Genomic DNA, 19,841 nt, shown 5'->3' on the forward strand with positions numbered 1-19,841 from the left:
TGGATAGGATGGATGTATAGGATGGATGGATGTATAGGATGGATGGATGGATGTGTAAGATGGATGTATAGGATGGATGGATGGATTATAGGATGGATGGATGTATAAGATGATGGATGGATGGATTGGATGAATGGATGGATGCATAGGATGGATGGATGGATAGGATGATTGTATAGGATGGATGGATGGATGGATGGATGAATGTATAGGATGATGGATGGATGTATAGGATGGATGGATGTATAGGATGGATGGATAGATGGATAGGATGGATGTATAGGGTGGATGGATGTATAGGATGGATGGATGGATGGATGTGTAAGATGGATGTATAGGATGGATGGATGGATTATAGGATGGATGGATGGATAGGATGGATGGATAGGATGGATGGATGTATAGGATGATGGATGGATTGGATGAATGGATGGATGGATGCATAGGATGGATGGATGGATAGGATGATTGTATAGGATGGATGTATAGGATGGATGGATGGATGAATGTATAGGATGATGGATGGATGTATAGGATGGATGGATGTATAGGATGGATGGATAGATGGATAGGATGGATGTATAGGATGGATGGATGTATAGGATGGATGGATGGATGTGTAAGATGGATGTATAGGATGGATGGATTATAGGATGGATGGATTGGATGAATGGATAGGATGGATGTATAGGATAGATGGATGGGATGGATGTATAGGATGGATGGATGGATGAATGTATAGGATGATGGATGGATGTATAGGATGGATGGATGGATGGATGGATGTGTAAGATGGATGTATAGGATGGATGGATTATAGGATGGATGGATTGGATGAATGGATAGGATGGATGTATAGGATGGATGGATGGATGGATGAATGTATAGGATGATGGATGGATGTATAGGATGGATGGATGGATGGATGAATGTATAGGATGATGGATGGATGTATAGGATGGATGTATAGGATGGATGTATAGCATGGATGGATAGGATGGATGTATGGATAGGATGGATTGATGGATGGATAGGATGAATGGATAGGATGGATGTATGGGATGGATGGATGGATGGATGAATGTGTAGGATGATGGATGGATAGGATGGATGGATGGATAGGATGGATGTATGGATAGGATGGATGGATAGGATGAATGAATAGATGGATGGATAGGATGGATGTATAAGATGAATGGAAAGGATGGATGTATATGATGAATGAATAGATGGAAGGATGTATAGGATGGATGGAAGGATGTATAGGATGGATGGATGGATGTATAGGATGGATGGATGGATGTATAGGATGGATGGATGAATGTGTAGGATGATGGATGGATAGGATGGATGGATGGATAGGATGGATGTATGGATAGGATGGATGGATAGGATGAATGAATAGATGGATGGATAGGATGGATGTATAAGATGAATGGAAAGGATGGATGTATATGATGAATGAATAGATGGAAGGATGTATAGGATGGATGGAAGGATGTATAGGATGGATGGATGGATGTATAGGATGGATGGATGGATGTATAGGATGGATGGATGGATAGGATGGATGGATGGATAGGATGGATGGATAAGATGGATGGATGGATAGATATGAGATAGATAGATAGATAGATAGATAGAAGACATTATAACATTATTTCTCTTGGTTTGCAGTTCTTTGAGAACCAGGAGTGGGATAGAATAAACTATTACAGGAATGCGACATGGACGCACATGAACCAGCTGTCCCAGCAATGTGTCGCCATCGATGGGGTAAGTGTATTTTGGAGACCTGCTTGTAGTTTACAATGGAGGGTGCAGACAAGACAGTCCCCAGAAACATCTCTATGGAGTCAAAAAAGGTGATAAACCCTCATAAATCATGTGGCCGATGAGAAGTAACTGGAGTAATATGTGTTTTACCTCCCAAATATGCGACTCTTTTCCTTTTTAGATGTGTGAAGAAGTCCGTAAAGTGCTGGAAGTCTGTAACATTGAGAAAGATGTAGAGCACTTTACAGAAGGCCATAGAACAGGCGATAAACCTCCAGGTATGTCTTTAAGAAGCCTTTACATGTATCTGCTCTATGCAATGGGTAGGACTTTACTGTGACTTTGATCACATAGCACCAATATTGCAGTGATGTGACCATGGCACCTGGCACCCCCACCGATCAGCTGCTCACAGCTGGAAATAACAGAGAACTGAGGCAGATGCATAGCTCTATTCTCTGTGTAGTGGACCGCTGAATCCTGCCTCCAATTCACAGGCTATGACTTCACCTTCATTGGTCACATGACCTTATTGCTGCTCAGACACTATAAAAAGGCCGCATTCCTCATCCGAATGCTGTGGCTGATCGGTGTGGGTCCCAGGTGTCAAGCCCACATTGATCTGATACTGCTGCAGTTTTTGCGGCAATATTGCAGCGTCTATACTACATGGGGCTTCAGCCTCGAGAAGGCTTCAAATTTATGTAGAGGACAAAGTCAGTCTTCTGTGTCCACAGTGATGGGAATAGAGTTTATCATAGAGGTGCAGCCCAAATACTTCAGTCTACAACATCATGTCTGCCTGTGTTTTATGTTATAGCTCCCATTCCCTATGAAAACTTCTATAATAACCAGAGGAACGCAACACCGGTGATAAGGTGAGAAGAGTAACGTAGTCGCCTGTACCCCAAGTGTCAGCGTCCTATACCCCAAGTGTATGTGTATCAGTGTCCTGTACCCCAAGTGTCAGTATGCCATTACATGGTACCCTAACTGTAAATGTGCCACTGTTCTGTCAGCATTAATGCCATTAATCCCGCTATAGTGTGTCAGACAGGCGTCGATATGTTCTGTCATCTCTTGCTCATATGTTCCTGCATGTTCTAAGTGTCTGTGGTATTTTCCAGGCGAGCTCCAATGCAAACACCCAACACGGTGCCAGGTGAGCGCTCACAAGGTCATATATTTGCATGGTACGGTTTGATAGTCAAAGTATTGGCCTTCTTCTATTCTATCTCTTATCTTAATGGAATGTGCCAATATATTGCACAGTGAAGCCGGTCATACATATTACATATATATCAGCTGAACCCACTGGATTTGGGGGGGGGGGATCAGCCCACTTTCTAGTGTTTGGGAGGGCATATGCTGGCAGAGCTAAGCAGGCATGATTTGCTCTTGGTTAAAATAGTCTTCACTAGAGGTGTATGGCAGAAGCTTTCTTCCTATGTGTATACCTGTACACTCGGCCAGATCAAACATTCATATATATGCACAGGCAGCTGAAAGAGTACTCAGCTGACAGCTACATTGTTGACCAAAAGTATTGGCCCCCCTGCAATTCTGTCAGATAATACTCAGTTTCTTCCAGAAAATGATTACAAGCACAAATTCTTTGGTAATAATATCTTCATTTATTTTGCTTGCAATGAAAAAACACAAAAGAGAATGAAAAAAAAAAGTCAAATCATTGATCATTTTACACAAAACTCCAAAAATGGGCCGGACAGAAGTATTGGCGCCCTCAGCCTAATACTTGGTAGCACAACCTTTAGACACAATAACTGCACACAACCGCTTCCGCTAACCAGCAATGAGTTTCTCACAAGGCTCTGCTGGAATCTTAGACCATTCTTCTTTGGCAAACTGCTCCAGGTCCCCCCTGAGATGTGAAGGGGGCCTTCTCCAAACTGCCACCAAGAGATCTCTCCTCCCCCACAGTTGTTCTATGGGATTCAGGGCTGGACTCATTGCTGCCACTTTACAAGTCTCCAGGGCTTTCTCTCACCACCATTTTCTAGTGCTGACCTGAAGTGTGTTTTGGGTCATTGTCCTGCTGGAAGACCCCTGACCTCTGAGGGAGACCCCGCTTTCTCACACTGGGCCCTACATTATGCTGCACAATGTGTTGGTCGTCTTCAGACTTCATAATGCCATGCACACGGTCAAGCAGTCCAGTGCCAGAGGCATCAAAGCAACCCCAAAACATCAGGGAACCTCCGCCATGTCTGACTGTAGGGGGCGTCTTCTCTTTGAAGGCCTCTTTTTTTCCCTGTAATCTCTATGTTGAGGCCTTTTCCTACTTTTGTCTCATCTGACCAGAGAACATTCTTCCAAAATGTTTTTGGCTTTCTCAGGTAAGTTTTGGCAAACTCCAGCCTGGCTTATGTCTCTGGGTAAGAAGTGGGGTCTTCCTGGGTCTCCTACCATACAGTCCCTTATCATTCAGACGCCGACGGATAGTACGGGGTGACACTGTTGTACCCTCGGACTGCAGGGCAGCTTGAACTTGTTTGGATGTTAGTCGAGGTTCTTTATCCACCATCCGCACAATCTTGCGTTGAAATCTCTCGTCAATTTTTCTTTTCCATCCACATCTAGGGAGGTTAGCCACAGTGCCATGGGCTTTACACTACTTGATGACACTGCGCACGGTAGACACAGGAACATTCAGGTCTTTGGAGATGGACTTGTAGCCTTGAGATTGCTCATGCTTCCTCACAATTTTGCTTCTCAAGTCCTCAGACAGTTCTTTGGTCTTCTTTCTTTTCTCCATGCTCAATGTGGTCACACAAGGACACAGGACAGAGGTGGAGTCAACTTTAATCCATTTCAACTGGCTGCAAGTGTGATTTAGTTATTGCCACCACCTGTTAGGTGCCTCAGGTAAGTAACAGGTGCTGTTAATTACACAAATTAGAGAAGCATCACATGATTTTTCAAACAGTGCCAATACTTTTGTCCACCCCCTTTTTTATGTTTAGTGTGGAATTATATCCAATTTGGCTTTTTGACAATTTTTTTTGTGGTTTTCCATTGAAGACAAATTAAATGAAGATATTAATACCAAAGAACTTGTGATTGCAATCATTTTCTGGAAGAAAATGAGTATTATCTGACAGAATTGCAGGGGTGCCAATACTTTTGGCCAACACTGTATGTTATATGAATGGCCAACCTAACAGAGCAATACTACTATATAGATATACAGTAGAGACACATGGACATACAAGGCGCTCTCCAAAAATAGAAAACCCTTCAAATGTGATATAGAATAGAAGCCGTCTCTTGGTTTCAGGACTAGCTGTGGTCCAGTCGACGTTCATTGCACTTTGCCTAGCTAATTAGAAGAACTCATGCAACTTGTAAATATAAGTCAATAAAACATCCTTTGGAACCTGGAAAAGCTGGGTGATAGTCTAAATACAGTTTCAACAGGGCTCGTCCCCCAGCTTTCCCAGGGCTGCCAATCTGCCTAGTTATGCAGTATTATATCCTTCATCCCCTTATTGCATAACCGGGCAGATTTCTTATTTAGGGCACTGGGAAAGCTGAGTCAAAAGCCTTGAGGGGGTTAAAGGCAGCCATTTTGCTTGATCCCAGTGTATAGAATGTAACAGCTTCTGACCACAATACAGGTTTGGGGTTAATTTTTTGTGTTCTTCCTTATTTTTAGATGATCCAGCGTATGCAACGGTGAATGAGTTCCATGTGTATCAGTAGCGGTGGATGTGAGTATCTTGTGTTATATATGCCATGAATAAGGGACGTTTTTTTTTGTCCTGAAACGCGTAGCGTTTTTGACCACTGTACCCATGGTTTTGTAACTATGTTTATTCTAATCTTTGGATGATTAAAAGTAAAATTTTATTATTATATGCTGGTGTTGATATTTTTATTGCTAACTTTACCTCTGCCTAATGGACTGAGATGAAGGCTGAGGCTCCACGTTGCGGAAACGCAGCACTTTTTGTTTCCAATCTTGTTGAAGCTTTACGAGCCAAATCTTACAGAAGTAATCAGAGGTACATAGGAAGCTCTTATACTTCTAAAATTTTTGGCTTTGGCTTAAAAAAAAAGGCAACAAAAAAAAAGCTGCATTTCCGCAGCCTTAAAGGGGTTGTCCAGGAAAAATAAAAAAATAAAATAAAAAACAAACCCATACTCACCTACTCCTGGCACTTCAGTGTCCCAGGCCCGCTGTTTGGTCCCCCAGCACTCCGGAGTTTCTTCCAGCATGTCCTCCCATGCCGCTGCCTTGTGAATGAAGCGCCAGTGAACTTGCATGACCAGCGCTCTATTTATTGCTATGGGGCTGCTGGAAGTCCTGGCATAGCAATGAATGGAGCGCTGCTCATGCAAGTATTCCAGGAGGAAACGTGCAGAACATTTGGTCCTCCATTCTCCTGATCGTTGACGGCCACTCTGGTCCGACCCCAATGGTTTGACATGATATATTCCTCATCCTGTGGATGGGTGCAAAGTAACCTTTAAGAGCAATGTCTCTAAGGCTGAGTTCACATGGGGTTTTTTGGTCTGGAAGTTGACGTGGAGGCCGCCTCAGATTCCGGACCAAAAAACTGTTAGCTGCACCTGGATACTGGTGCAGTGCATCGGCATCCAGTCGCAGCACTCCACTCCGGATTAGGCCCAAATGAATGGGCCTAGTCGGGAGGGAGTGTCTTCCGCCTGAAGAAAGAGCACGTCACTTATTTTTTCCGCAAGTGGGAACACATCACTTGCGACAAAAGGAAATGACCGGCTCCCAGTGATTCCGGGTCAAAATCCTGACCAAAAAGCCTAAGGGTAAGTTCACATGGAGAGTTTTGATCAGGATTTTGATGCCATATCTGCCTCAAAATCCTGACCAAAAAGACAGCTCCCATTGAAATCAATGGGAGCCGGTTAGTTCTTTATTCCGGGAGCCATTTGTTCCGGCTCCTGGAAAAAAAAAGCGACATGCTCATTCTTTCAGGTGGATTCGCCAAGCGACATCCACCTGAAGACGCTCCCTCCTCCCGACTAGGCCCATTCAATTGGGCCTAATCCGGAACAGAGTGCGCAACTGGATTCCGATGCAATGCATCGTATCCAGTCACAGCTACCCGTATTTTGGTCTGGAACCTGAGGCGGCCTCCGCCTCAGGTTCTGGACCAAAATACCCCGTGTGAACTTACCCTTAGACAATTGAACTCAGACAGCCCCATCGGCAGCAAATGTCAGCTGTAACATAATTGTGGCTGCTTAACCCCTTGGGTACCGCAGTCAATAGTGACTGCAAATTCTAAGGCCCCGTTCACATGGGGGGCGGAAGGGCGGATTTTGGCACCAAAAGTGACGCGGGGAGCCAAAATCCGTCTGCCACAACTGTCGCGGCTTCTGACAGTCATGGCTTCTCCCTCTAGAGTCGGCTCAAATGAATGGGCCGACTCTGGAGGTTGCTGCCGCGAGGCGGACGCCGTGGTTCAATGAGCCGCGGAATCCGCCTGAAGAAAGGGCAGCTCACGCTAGCGGTCTCCATAGACCACCATTGTGAGGGGCGGATTATGACGTGAATTCCGCGCCATAATCCGCCCCCTCTGTACCCGTGTGAACAGGCCCTAAGGGGTTTGTTTCAATGCTGATGGATTGTTGTAGTGATAAGGAACATGATGAAGATCCCACATGTCCGCCATCTTCCTTAACCTCTGGATTCTGCTAGTGACCGGGTCTAATAGTCTTACATTGATTGTAATATAACTGATTGGGCCCCGTTGTGTAAGTTCTGTATCGGGGCCAGTTTCCTAAGATGTTGCCATTGAAGACCACAACTCATCACAGTTATTGTCCATCTGATGTTCTGGCCTGAGAGAAGGATAACTGCCTCTACTCTATTCTGTCTTCTAGGTTACACTTCTGGAGAGCTGAAGGAAAGATGAAGATTCCAGTTTACGTTTTAGCTAGTTATTTAAAGTGAGGATGTAGGACCTCCAATAAAAAAAAAAAACTACGTGGACAACGAATTGTCCTAATTTTTACTGAAACAAGTTCTTCCATTTATGAAGATGTCTATTTGACTTTGCTTAAAGTCCTTCATGCATTTCATGGACATTGCGCTCAACTTATTGTGATCATAAAATTCCAGTGCCGCAGAAATAGTGGCCTGTACGTGTCTGCTGTATGATCCCTAGTCAGGCAGGAACCCTAGGGCTGATCTCGCCAAACCATGAAGGTGTACATTTCTAGTCCTATCCCATGTTCCAAGTGACCACAGATGCTGCTCGATCATCTATGTGCATTGTCTACTGTCGGAAAGTCAAATCCTTCTACGATGAAATAATATACATGTATGTAATAATGGAATCCCAAAGAGTCCAAAAAATAACGCACTGCCATACTGTGCATAAAGATTTGTGTTATTTATTCTTTTGTTTTCGTCAAGCCTTGTTGACTTCACGTGACGTCTCCGATATGAAACGCGTGTCCTGCAAGTTATATAAGCCAGACAAGAACATCTACATAAACATGTCAGATTGGGGAAGTCCGGGATCTGGGAACACCACTGAGAAAATCAATTTTTAATCCATATGGAGTATTATATTCTTGTACATAGGAGTAGTATTATAGTAGTTATATTCTTGTACATAGGAGCAGTATTATAGTAGTTATATTCTTGTACATAGGAGCAGTATTATAGTAGTTATATTCTTGTACATAGGAGCAGTATTATAGTAGTTATATTCTTGTACATAGGAGCAGTATTATAGTAGTTATATTCTTGTACATAGGGGGCAGTATTATAGTAGTTATATTCTTGTACATAGGAGTAGTATTATAGTAGTTATATTCTTGTACATAGGAGTAGTTTTATAGTAGTTATATTCTTGTACATAGGAGCAGTATTATAGTAGTTATATTCTTGTACATAGGAGCAGTATTATAGCAGTTATATTCTTGTACATAGGAGCAGTATTATAGTAGTTATATTCTTGTACATAGGAGTAGTTTTATAGTAGTTATATTCTTGTACATAGGAGGTAGTATTATAGTAGTTATATTCTTGTACATAGGAGCAGTATTATAGTAGTTATATTCTTGTACATAGGGGGCAGTGTTATAGTAGTTATATTCTTGTACATAGGAGTAGTATTATAGTAGTTATATTCTTGTACATAGGGGCAGTATTATAGTAGTTATATTCTTGTACATAGGAGTAGTATTATAGTAGTTATATTCTTGTACATAGGGGCAGTATTATAGTAGTTATATTCTTGTACATAGGAGTAGTATTATAGTAGTTATATTCTTGTACATAGGAGTAGTTTTATAGTAGTTATATTCTTGTACATAGGAGGTAGTATTATAGTAGTTATATTCTTGTACATAGGAGTAGTATTATAGCAGTTATATTCTTGTACATAGGAGTAGTATTATAGCAGTTATATTCTTGTATATAGGAGCAGTATTATAGTAGTTATATTCTTGTACATAGGAGTAGTTTTATAGTAGTTATATTCTTGTACATAGGAGGTAGTATTATAGTAGTTATATTCTTGTACATAGGAGTAGTTTTATAGCAGTTATATTCTTGTACATAGGAGCAGTATTATAGTAGTTATATTCTTGTACATCGGAGTAGTATTATAGTAGTTATATTCTTGTACATAGGGGGGCAGTATTACAGTAGTTATATTCTTGTACATAGGAGGTAGTATTATAGTAGTTATATTCTTGTACATAGGAGCAGTATAAGGGTGCATTCAGACTACGTAACGCCGGGCGTGTATGAGAGCCGTACACGCCGGCATTACGGCAGACTGCCGAACACTTCCCATTCACTTCAATGGGAGCGCTCGTAAACGCCGCTGTTACGAGCGCTCCCATTGAAGTGAATGGGAAGTGTTCGGCAGTCTGCCGTAATGCCGGCGTGTACGGCTCTCATACACGCCCGGCGTTACGTAGTCTGAATGCACCCTTATAGTAGTTATATTCTTGTACATAGGAGTAGTTTTATAGTAGTTATATTCTTGTACATAGGAGGTAGTATTATAGTAGTTATATTCTTGTACATAGGAGGTAGTATTATAGTAGTTATATTCTTGTACATAAGAGCAGTATTATAGTAGTTATATTCTTGTACATAGGAGCAGTATTATAGTAGTTATATTCTTGTACATCGGAGCAGTATTATAGTAGTTCTATTCTTGTACATAGGAGCAGTATTATAGTAGTTATATTCTTGTACATAGGAGCAGTATTATAGTAGTTCTATTCTTGTACATAGGAGCAGTATTATAGTAGTTATATTCTTGTACATAGGAGCAGTATTATAGTAGTTCTATTCTTGTACATAGGAACAGTATTATAGTAGTTATATTCTTGTACATAGGAGGTAGTATTATAGTAGTTATATTCTTGTATATAGGAGCAGTATTATAGTAGTTATATTCTTGTACATAGGAGTAGTATTATAGTAGTTATATTCTTGTGCACAGGAGGTAGTATTATAGTAGTTATATTCTTGTACATAGGAGGTAGTATTATAGTAGTTATATTCTTGTACATAGGAGCAGTATTATAGTAGTTATATTCTTGTACATAGGAGCAGTATTATAGTAGTTATATTCTTGTACATAGGAGCAGTATTATAGTAGTTATATTCTTGTACATAGGGGGCAGTATTATAGTAGTTATATTCTTGTACATAGGAGTAGTATTATAGTAGTTATATTCTTGTACATAGGAGTAGTTTTATAGTAGTTATATTCTTGTACATAGGAGGTAGTATTATAGTAGTTATATTCTTGTACATAGGAGCAGTATTATAGCAGTTATATTCTTGTACATAGGAGCAGTATTATAGTAGTTATATTCTTGTACATAGGAGTAGTTTTATAGTAGTTATATTCTTGTACATAGGAGGTAGTATTATAGTAGTTATATTCTTGTACATAGGAGCAGTATTATAGTAGTTATATTCTTGTACATAGGGGGCAGTGTTATAGTAGTTATATTCTTGTACATAGGAGTAGTATTATAGTAGTTATATTCTTGTACATAGGGGCAGTATTATAGTAGTTATATTCTTGTACATAGGAGTAGTATTATAGTAGTTATATTCTTGTACATAGGGGCAGTATTATAGTAGTTATATTCTTGTACATAGGAGTAGTATTATAGTAGTTATATTCTTGTACATAGGAGTAGTTTTATAGTAGTTATATTCTTGTACATAGGAGGTAGTATTATAGTAGTTATATTCTTGTACATAGGAGTAGTATTATAGCAGTTATATTCTTGTACATAGGAGTAGTATTATAGCAGTTATATTCTTGTATATAGGAGCAGTATTATAGTAGTTATATTCTTGTACATAGGAGTAGTTTTATAGTAGTTATATTCTTGTACATAGGAGGTAGTATTATAGTAGTTATATTCTTGTACATAGGAGTAGTTTTATAGCAGTTATATTCTTGTACATAGGAGCAGTATTATAGTAGTTATATTCTTGTACATCGGAGTAGTATTATAGTAGTTATATTCTTGTACATAGGGGGGCAGTATTACAGTAGTTATATTCTTGTACATAGGAGGTAGTATTATAGTAGTTATATTCTTGTACATAGGAGCAGTATAAGGGTGCATTCAGACTACGTAACGCCGGGCGTGTATGAGAGCCGTACACGCCGGCATTACGGCAGACTGCCGAACACTTCCCATTCACTTCAATGGGAGCGCTCGTAAACGCCGCTGTTACGAGCGCTCCCATTGAAGTGAATGGGAAGTGTTCGGCAGTCTGCCGTAATGCCGGCGTGTACGGCTCTCATACACGCCCGGCGTTACGTAGTCTGAATGCACCCTTATAGTAGTTATATTCTTGTACATAGGAGTAGTTTTATAGTAGTTATATTCTTGTACATAGGAGGTAGTATTATAGTAGTTATATTCTTGTACATAGGAGGTAGTATTATAGTAGTTATATTCTTGTACATAAGAGCAGTATTATAGTAGTTATATTCTTGTACATAGGAGCAGTATTATAGTAGTTATATTCTTGTACATCGGAGCAGTATTATAGTAGTTATATTCTTGTACATAGGAGCAGTATTATAGTAGTTATATTCTTGTACATAGGAGCAGTATTATAGTAGTTCTATTCTTGTACATAGGAGCAGTATTATAGTAGTTATATTCTTGTACATAGGAGCAGTATTATAGTAGTTATATTCTTGTACATAGGAGGTAGTATTATAGTAGTTATATTCTTGTATATAGGAGCAGTATTATAGTAGTTATATTCTTGTACATAGGAGTAGTATTATAGTAGTTATATTCTTGTGCACAGGAGGTAGTATTATAGTAGTTATATTCTTGTACATAGGAGGTAGTATTATAGTAGTTATATTCTTGTACATAGGAGCAGTATTATAGTAGTTATATTCTTGTACATAGGAGCAGTATTATAGTAGTTATATTCTTGTACATAGGAGTAGTATTCTAGTAGTTATATTCTTGTACATAGGAGCAGTATTATAGTAGTTTTATTCTTGTACATAGGGGCAGTATTATAGTAGTTATATTCTTGTACATAGGAGCAGTATTATAGTAGCTATACTCTTGTACATAGGAGCAGTATTATAGTAGTTATATTCTTGTACATAGGAGCAGTATTATAGTAGTTATGTAATATATAGCAGGAAAGGCGAAAAGGCAAGTATACTCAGCCACCAGAGACGTCTCCTGATATGAAGTCGTTCCACTCCCAGTCCTCACTTCGTCAGGCACGGATATGAACCTCCCCGGCTGGAGGTGAAAAGTGGTCACTTCAAAAGTAGAAAGTATCCAGCCAGCGTGTGTGAATAAAATCTAGTTTTTATTTAATCCATATTCATTAAAAATTACAACACTGCCCGGCATGGAAACCTAAAAACAATCATCAAATATTCTTAAAAAATACGTTTAATATAAAACGTGACTTAAACAATTTAATTCTAAACTATTTTGGGAGCTATGCTGTGGATATGTCATGAAAGTCTTCCGCTAGAATACCCTCTTTATGTTTCCAAAAGCTTAAACCCAAAACACTACACATGTTGAGCACTAGGGGGCAGTATAACACTACAGACAGATTGCTGACAGTACTGTACTAAGTACTAAGGTTGTCTGGGCTAAAAACATATTTTTAAAGAGGACCTTTCACCATATCCGGGCAAATGCAGTTCTATATACTGCCGGAAAGCTGACAGTGCGCTGAATTCAGCGCACTGTCGGCTTTCCCGATCTGTGCCCGGTGTGAAGAGCTTACGGCCCGGTACCGTAGCGCTTTACAGTCAGAAGGGCGTTTCTGACCATTAGCCAGAGACGTCCTTCTGTCTCGCTGCGCCAATCGCGCTGTACTGTGGAGCGGGGAGGAACTCCCCCTCCCTCTACTCACACAGCTCGTCCATAGATGAGCATTATCAGGAGCGGGAGGGGGCGTTCCTCCCCGCTCCACAGCACAGCGCGATTGGCGCCGCGAGGCAGAAGGACGTCTCTGGCTAATGGTCAGAAACGCCCTTCTGACTGTAAAGCGCTACAGTACCGGGACCGATAGCGCTTTACACTGGGCACAGATCGGGAAAGCCGACAGTGCACTGAATTCAGCGCACTGTCAGCTTTCTGACAGTATATAACACTGCCTGTGCCCGGATATGGTGAAAGGTCCTCTTTAAAATAGACCGAGGGAGGTAAAAAAACAACATACTCAGGCTAGGTTCACATCTGTGTTCGGGTTTCCATTGAGGGGGGGGGGGGGGGTAGTCCACTTGGGGACCCCCCATAAAAAGTGGTTACCTTAGGAAACCCGCAGACGCCATAGACTAGAATGAGGTCCGCGTGGTCCTTATATCCTTAGGGTTTAATAACCCATATTGCCCTATTTTAACGTTGCCTGTGCCCGTGATAAAACTAAAAACCATTCATACTTACCTGACTCCTGTACTCCCAGGCTGGCACAGTTTTTCAGTGAAGTCGGAGGTGCGGCGCATGCGTAGTGAAGGTTTAAATTCCCAAATTTACCAAAATACTGCACAAGTGCTGGGAGCACCAGAGAGGAGTTTGATACGACTCAATGTATTCACCTCTAGGTTAGTATAGACTTACCTAGAGATGAATACATGAATGGGTTATGTGTAATCAACGTTTATTAAGAGTTTTTCCATAACAAGATCAGAAAACTAATATTTGGGGTTTTTTTAAATGTGGGAACAGATGACATTGCAGTAGGTCTATATGGCACACTAACCCCCTGTCCATAAGTTCCCTTTACCAGGATTTATCCATCATCCTTGTTCTTCTGGTTGGACAGTGGGACCCCCAGCCATCAGACACTTATGTGTGCAACATTGGTGCTAATTCTCCCTTTTCATTCAGGGTTTGCAATGTTACAGGCTGCACAACCTATGTATGACTTACAATATATACATGTAGCAGACCTGTCCTTAACATACATAGGTGATTAGTCAGTGACCGAATGTCATCACTTATGTCATATACAGTCATGACACAAACAAAATAATCCACCCTCATTGAATTCTATGGCTTTACATATCAGGACAACATAAAAAAACAAACAACAGAATTCTCTACATTAAAAGCATAGCCAAATCTACTGAGGGGCGTCACTTGACTGGCATGGCTATGCGCCTCTGTGGCAGTCACCATGATCTGGCTACCTCTGTTAGGTTATATTCACGAGTCCACACAGTGGCATAACTAGGAATGGCGGAGCCCCGTGGCGAACTTTTGACATGCCCCCCCCCCCCAACTGATGCCTTCTGAAGACCCCAACCGACCCCCCCCCCCCCCATTCCTGCATGCTCTATTATGCCCCATAGTGGTCCCTGCACATACTATTATTCCCCATAGTGGCCCCTGTACACAGTATTATGTCCCTTAGTGGCCCCTGCACACAGTATTATGTCCCTTAGTGGCCCCTGCACACAGTATTATGCTCCATAGTGACCCCTGCACACAGTATTATGCCACATAGTGGCCCCTGCACACAGTATTATCCCCCATAGTGGCCCCTGCACACAGTATTATGTCCCATAGTGGCCCCTGTACACAGTATTATGCTCCATAGTGGCCCCTGCACACAGTATTATGCCACATAGTGGCCCCTGCACACAGTATTATCCCCCATAGTGGCCCCTGCACACAGTATTATGTCCCTTAGTGGCCCCTGCACACAGTATTATGTCCCTTAGTGGCCCCTGCACACAGTATTATGTCCCTTAGTGGCCCCTGCACACAGTATTATGCTCCATAGTGACCCCTGCACACAGTATTATGCCACATAGTGGCCCCTGCACACAGTATTATCCCCCATAGTGGCCCCTGCACACAGTATTATGTCCCTTAGTGGCCCCTGCACACAGTATTATGTCCCTTAGTGGCCCCTGCACACAGTATTATGCTCCATAGTGACCCCTGCACACAGTATTATGCCACATAGTGGCCCCTGCACACAGTATTATCCCCCATAGTGGCCCCTGCACACAGTATTATCCCCCATAGTGGCCCCTGCACACAGTATTATGTCCCATAGTGGCCCCTGTACACAGTATTATGCCCCATAGTGGCCCCTGCACACAGTATTATGCTCCATAGTGGCCCCTGCACACAGTATTATGCCACATAGTGGCCCCTGCACACAGTATTATGTCCCTTAGTGGCCCCTGCACACAGTATTATGTCCCTTAGTGGCCCCTGCACACAGTATTATGTCCCTTAGTGGCCCCTGCACACAGTATTATGTCCCTTAGTGGCCCCTGCACACAGTATTATGTCCCTTAGTGGCCCCTGCACACAGTATTATGTCCCATAGTGGCCCCTGCACACAGTATTATGCTCCATAGTGGCCCCTACACACAGTATTATGCCACATAGTGGCCCCTGCACACAGTATTATGTCCCTTAGTGGCCCCTGAACACAGTATTATCCCCCATAGTGGCCCCTGCACACAGTATTATCCCCCATAGTGGCCCCTGCACACAGTATTATGCCCCATAGTGGCCCCTGCACACAGTATTATGCCCCATAGTAACCCCTGCACACAGTATTATCCCCATAGTGGATCCTGCACACAGTATTATCCCCCATAGTGGCCCCTGCACACAATATTATCCCCCATAGTGGCCCCTGCACACAGTATTATGTCCCATAGTGGCCCCTGCACACAGTATTATGTCCCATAGTGGCCCCTGCACACAGTATTATGTCCCTTAGTGGCCCCTGCACACAGTATTATGCCCCATAGTGGCCCCTGCACACAGTATTATGCCCCATAGTAACCCCTGCACACAGTATTATCCCCATAGTGGCCCCTGCACACAGTATTATCCCCCATAGTGGCCCCTGCACACAATATTATCCCCCATAGTGGCCCCTGCACACAGTATTATGTCCCATAGTGGCCCCTGCACACAGTATTATGTACCATAGTGGCCCCTGCACACAGTATTATGTCCCTTAGTGGCCCCTGCACACAGTATTATGCCTCACAGTGGCCCCTGCACACAGTATTATGCCCCATAGTGACCCCTGCACGCAGTATTATGTCCCTTAGTGGCCCCTGCACACACTATTATGTCCCTTAGTGGCTGCTGTGTAGACGTGACATGACGTGACGACGTCACATCGCGTCTACAACTGTTAGCGCGAGAGAGAGAGTGCGGCGGGGAAGCAAGGAATCGGAGTCGTCGGAGAAGGTAAGTTTAATGTGTGTACACATAGAGGTGGAACGTGAAACTGGGGGCAGATGAAGGAGGGGACGGCATGACACTGGGGGCAGAGATGGAGAGGACGGCACGACACTGGGGCAGAGATGGAGAGGACGGCATGACACTGGGGCAGAGATGGAGAGGACGGCATGACACTGGGGCAGAGATGGAGAGGACGGCATGACACTGGGGGCAGAGATGGAGAGGACGGCATGACACTGGGGCAGAGATGGAGAGGACGGCACGACACTGGGGGCAGAGATGGAGAGGACGGCACGACACGGGGGGCAGAGATGGAGAGGACGGCACGACACTGGGGGCAGAGATGGAGAGGACGGCACGACACGGGGGGCAGAGATGGAGAGGACGGCATGACACTGGGGGCAGAGATGGAGAGGACGGCATGACACTGGGGGCAGAGATGGAGAGGACGGCATGACACTGGGGTAGAGATGGAGGGAACGTGAATCTGTGGGCAGAGATGTGGGGACATGAATCTGGAGGCAGAGATGGAGGGGACATGAATCTGGGAGCAGAGATGGAGGAGGGACATGAATATGGGGGCAGAGATGGGGGGGACATGAATATGGGGGCAGAGATGGGGGGGACATGAATCTGGGGGGCAGAGATGGGAGGGACATGAGTCTAGGGGCAGAGATAGAGGGGACATGAAACTGGGGGCAGAGATGGAGGGGGGACATGAAACTGGGGGCAGATGAAGGGTGTACAGATAATTTTCTTTTCTGAAACTAACAAAATCTTCTCAGAGAACAAGGCTGACTGATCACCACTCTAAATCTAAAATGACTGAAAAAAAATGATAGCAAATAAATGTTTAGTTTTTAATTGCTGTATTTTTGTTAAATATATTAGTTGCTGTTACATATTACTACTTCATATCTTGTTTTCATGACTGCTGTTAAAATACGTGTGTGACATTAGCTTCTGTGTGCGGCCCTCGCAACAACCTCTTGTTACTCATGTGGCCCTTGGGGTACCCTGAGTTTGACATGCCTGCCTTAGTGGCCCCTGCACACAATATTATGTCCCATTGTAGACACCCATGAACAATTATTATACTCTGGGGTCTTTTCAGACCCCAGAGTATAATAATCGGAGACTGAGAAGGGATACAAACATAAAAAACAATGTTACTGACGCTGGGTTCACACCAGCGTTCGGGTCTCCATTATCAGGTTTCCATCTTCTGCATGCAGAAGAATGGAAACCTGTCATGCCGAGTCCAGCCGTGAGCATTTTATGCTCTCCGCGGCTAAACTGTTTTTTTTTTAAACCGGACACAGAGTACTGCATGTCCGACTCTGTGTCCGGTTTAAAAAAAAAACGGTTTCGCCACAGAGAGCATAAAACGCTCACAGCCGGACACTTTTCAAACCCATTCAAATGAATGGGTTTGAAAGATGCCGGCAGGTTTCCGTCTCCTGCTCTGTTCAGGAAACAGAAACCTGCAGAACACAGTCCTGGGCGCAGATGTGAACGAGCCCTAACCTATCTCCGGCTCTGCTGCAGTCCTCGGTGGTGTCGGTTGTCTTCAATTACGTCACGGAATGTCCCATGACCCGGGACGTCACATGACCGGGACTTGCGTCTTGGGTCACGTGACGTCAGAGAGCGTCCAGAATTAGGCCGAAACTGCCCGGAGCATGGAAAGGTAAGTACCGTAACATGTTTTTTTTATGTTCGCTTACCTCCCCTAGACCTCCGATCATTATACTCGGGGGTCTGAAAAGACCCCAGAGTATAATAATTGTTCATGGGTGTCCGCGACGTCATTTTCCGATCCCGTAAGTAAATAGGGCCCGTTACCGGCTGGAGTAACTCCAGCCGGTGACGGCCTAATAAGAAAAAAAACGCTTTTTGGACTGGATTTTGACATGGAGGCCACCTCAGAATCCGGTCCAAAAACTGGCTACCCGCGACTAGATGCCAGTCACGGCATTCTGCTCCGGATTAGGCCCAAATGAATGGGCCTAGGCGGGAGGGAGTGCTGCGCCGCGGAATCCGCCTCAAGAAAGGGCATGTCGCTTCTTTTTGTTCCCACTTCAAAATCCGGATCAAAAAACCCAGTGTGAACCCGGCTTTAGGGTTTATTCACACGTAGTGGGCCACATATCCAGTTGACCATTGGTAAGGTGGCCTACTCTGTCTTGAATAGTGTAGCTGATCTAGTGGCTGACATGTCTACTGGGGAAAATGTGGCCATTGTGGCGTTCCCCTCATCTGGCTGGCTTTATTGGTGTGTATTCATACTGAGCACCTTTGTTGCGATACATCAAAAACCACAGGGAAAAAATGCACAAAATTTCTCTGCAAAATACCAGATTTGTATAGTGGCCACAGGTGACACACATTGAAACCATGGAAAATTGTAGTAAAAAAAACCCCCAAACAAACCCAGAACCGCAGTGCAACTGCTATGTGTGAACTGTAACATAACCCCAGGGACCAGCAGTATTTTGATTTATTTATTTTTTGGACGGGTGTGATCAGTATTTTAGGGTGTGTAATAATCCCATAGCTATAGGACAACTACAAAATAATCCAGGCAGACAAACATAAAGAAGATCCTGCTCACAACCTATATACTATAATACAGACACTTAGTCCTATAAAGCCGCAATGTCACGATATTACGCACGCAGTACAACCCCCATCATGTGAATAACGCTCCAGTAACCAATCCTTCCTCTCCTGCGGTTCCCTGCCAAATAAACAACGCAAACCAAGGACGTTTGTCCCTCTCCGCGGCCCGTACCGACAGAAGACGTCACCCCGCCGCCGCTGATTGGCGCTGGCTCGGTGTCACGTGACCGCCTCCTACCACCCTCCCCCTAGCGCTGTAGATTATGTCCGTGTTTACGGGGCTCCTCCACAGATACGTCCGCAGCCCCGGCACACAGAACCGAGCTCAGCGGCATGGCAGAGGCGGTGAGGCCCCGCAAGTCCAAGAGCAGGAGCAAACATGACAAGGTATGGCGGCCAACGGGAGACCACTGACGGACAGGACCCCCTGTCACCTGACCGCACCTAAGAGACCGCTACCTGCATAGGGGCGGGGCTTTACCGCCAGCCAATCAGCTCTCCTCCATGTAACCCGCTTATTACCCCAGGGGGCTTTTAACCCTTTCTTTGTCCTGACCAGACATCCCTATAGAATTGGTACATTGCTGTTGACATGTTTCTGTCGTCTGGATGTAAACACTGTGTAAGCAGGAATCTTCAAATTGATGAGGAAGTATTTTAGGAAGTCCATTGCACAATGCTATTGTCTGCTGATCTGCGCAGGTGCCGTGGGTTGTCAA

General features: G+C 43.6%; 2 protein-coding genes across 3 annotated transcripts in view; both read left to right on the forward strand.

Annotated features, from left to right (window-relative positions):
- The window catches only part of PSTPIP2 (proline-serine-threonine phosphatase interacting protein 2), a 44,573-nt gene extending 36,441 nt beyond the window's left edge, over positions 1 to 8,132 (forward strand). Inside the window, exons 10-15 of the mRNA XM_075268728.1 lie at positions 1,678 to 1,776; positions 1,958 to 2,054; positions 2,597 to 2,654; positions 2,904 to 2,938; positions 5,453 to 5,507; positions 7,663 to 8,132. Of these exons, the coding sequence (XP_075124829.1) occupies positions 1,678 to 1,776; positions 1,958 to 2,054; positions 2,597 to 2,654; positions 2,904 to 2,938; positions 5,453 to 5,499 (336 nt within the window). The 3' untranslated portion in view covers positions 5,500 to 5,507; positions 7,663 to 8,132. The remainder of the gene's footprint in view (positions 1 to 1,677; positions 1,777 to 1,957; positions 2,055 to 2,596; positions 2,655 to 2,903; positions 2,939 to 5,452; positions 5,508 to 7,662) is intronic.
- An 11,222-nt stretch (positions 8,133 to 19,354) lies between these two features.
- The window catches only part of EPG5 (ectopic P-granules 5 autophagy tethering factor), a 66,437-nt gene continuing 65,950 nt past the window's right edge, over positions 19,355 to 19,841 (forward strand). For both annotated transcript variants that reach the window (XM_075268256.1, XM_075268265.1), the window contains exon 1: positions 19,355 to 19,509. In XM_075268256.1, the coding sequence (XP_075124357.1) occupies positions 19,456 to 19,509 (54 nt within the window). In that variant the 5' untranslated portion in view covers positions 19,355 to 19,455. The remainder of the gene's footprint in view (positions 19,510 to 19,841) is intronic.

This window comes from Leptodactylus fuscus, chromosome 1 (assembly GCF_031893055.1).
Source record: "Leptodactylus fuscus isolate aLepFus1 chromosome 1, aLepFus1.hap2, whole genome shotgun sequence".
Lineage (NCBI taxonomy): Eukaryota > Metazoa > Chordata > Amphibia > Anura > Leptodactylidae > Leptodactylus > Leptodactylus fuscus.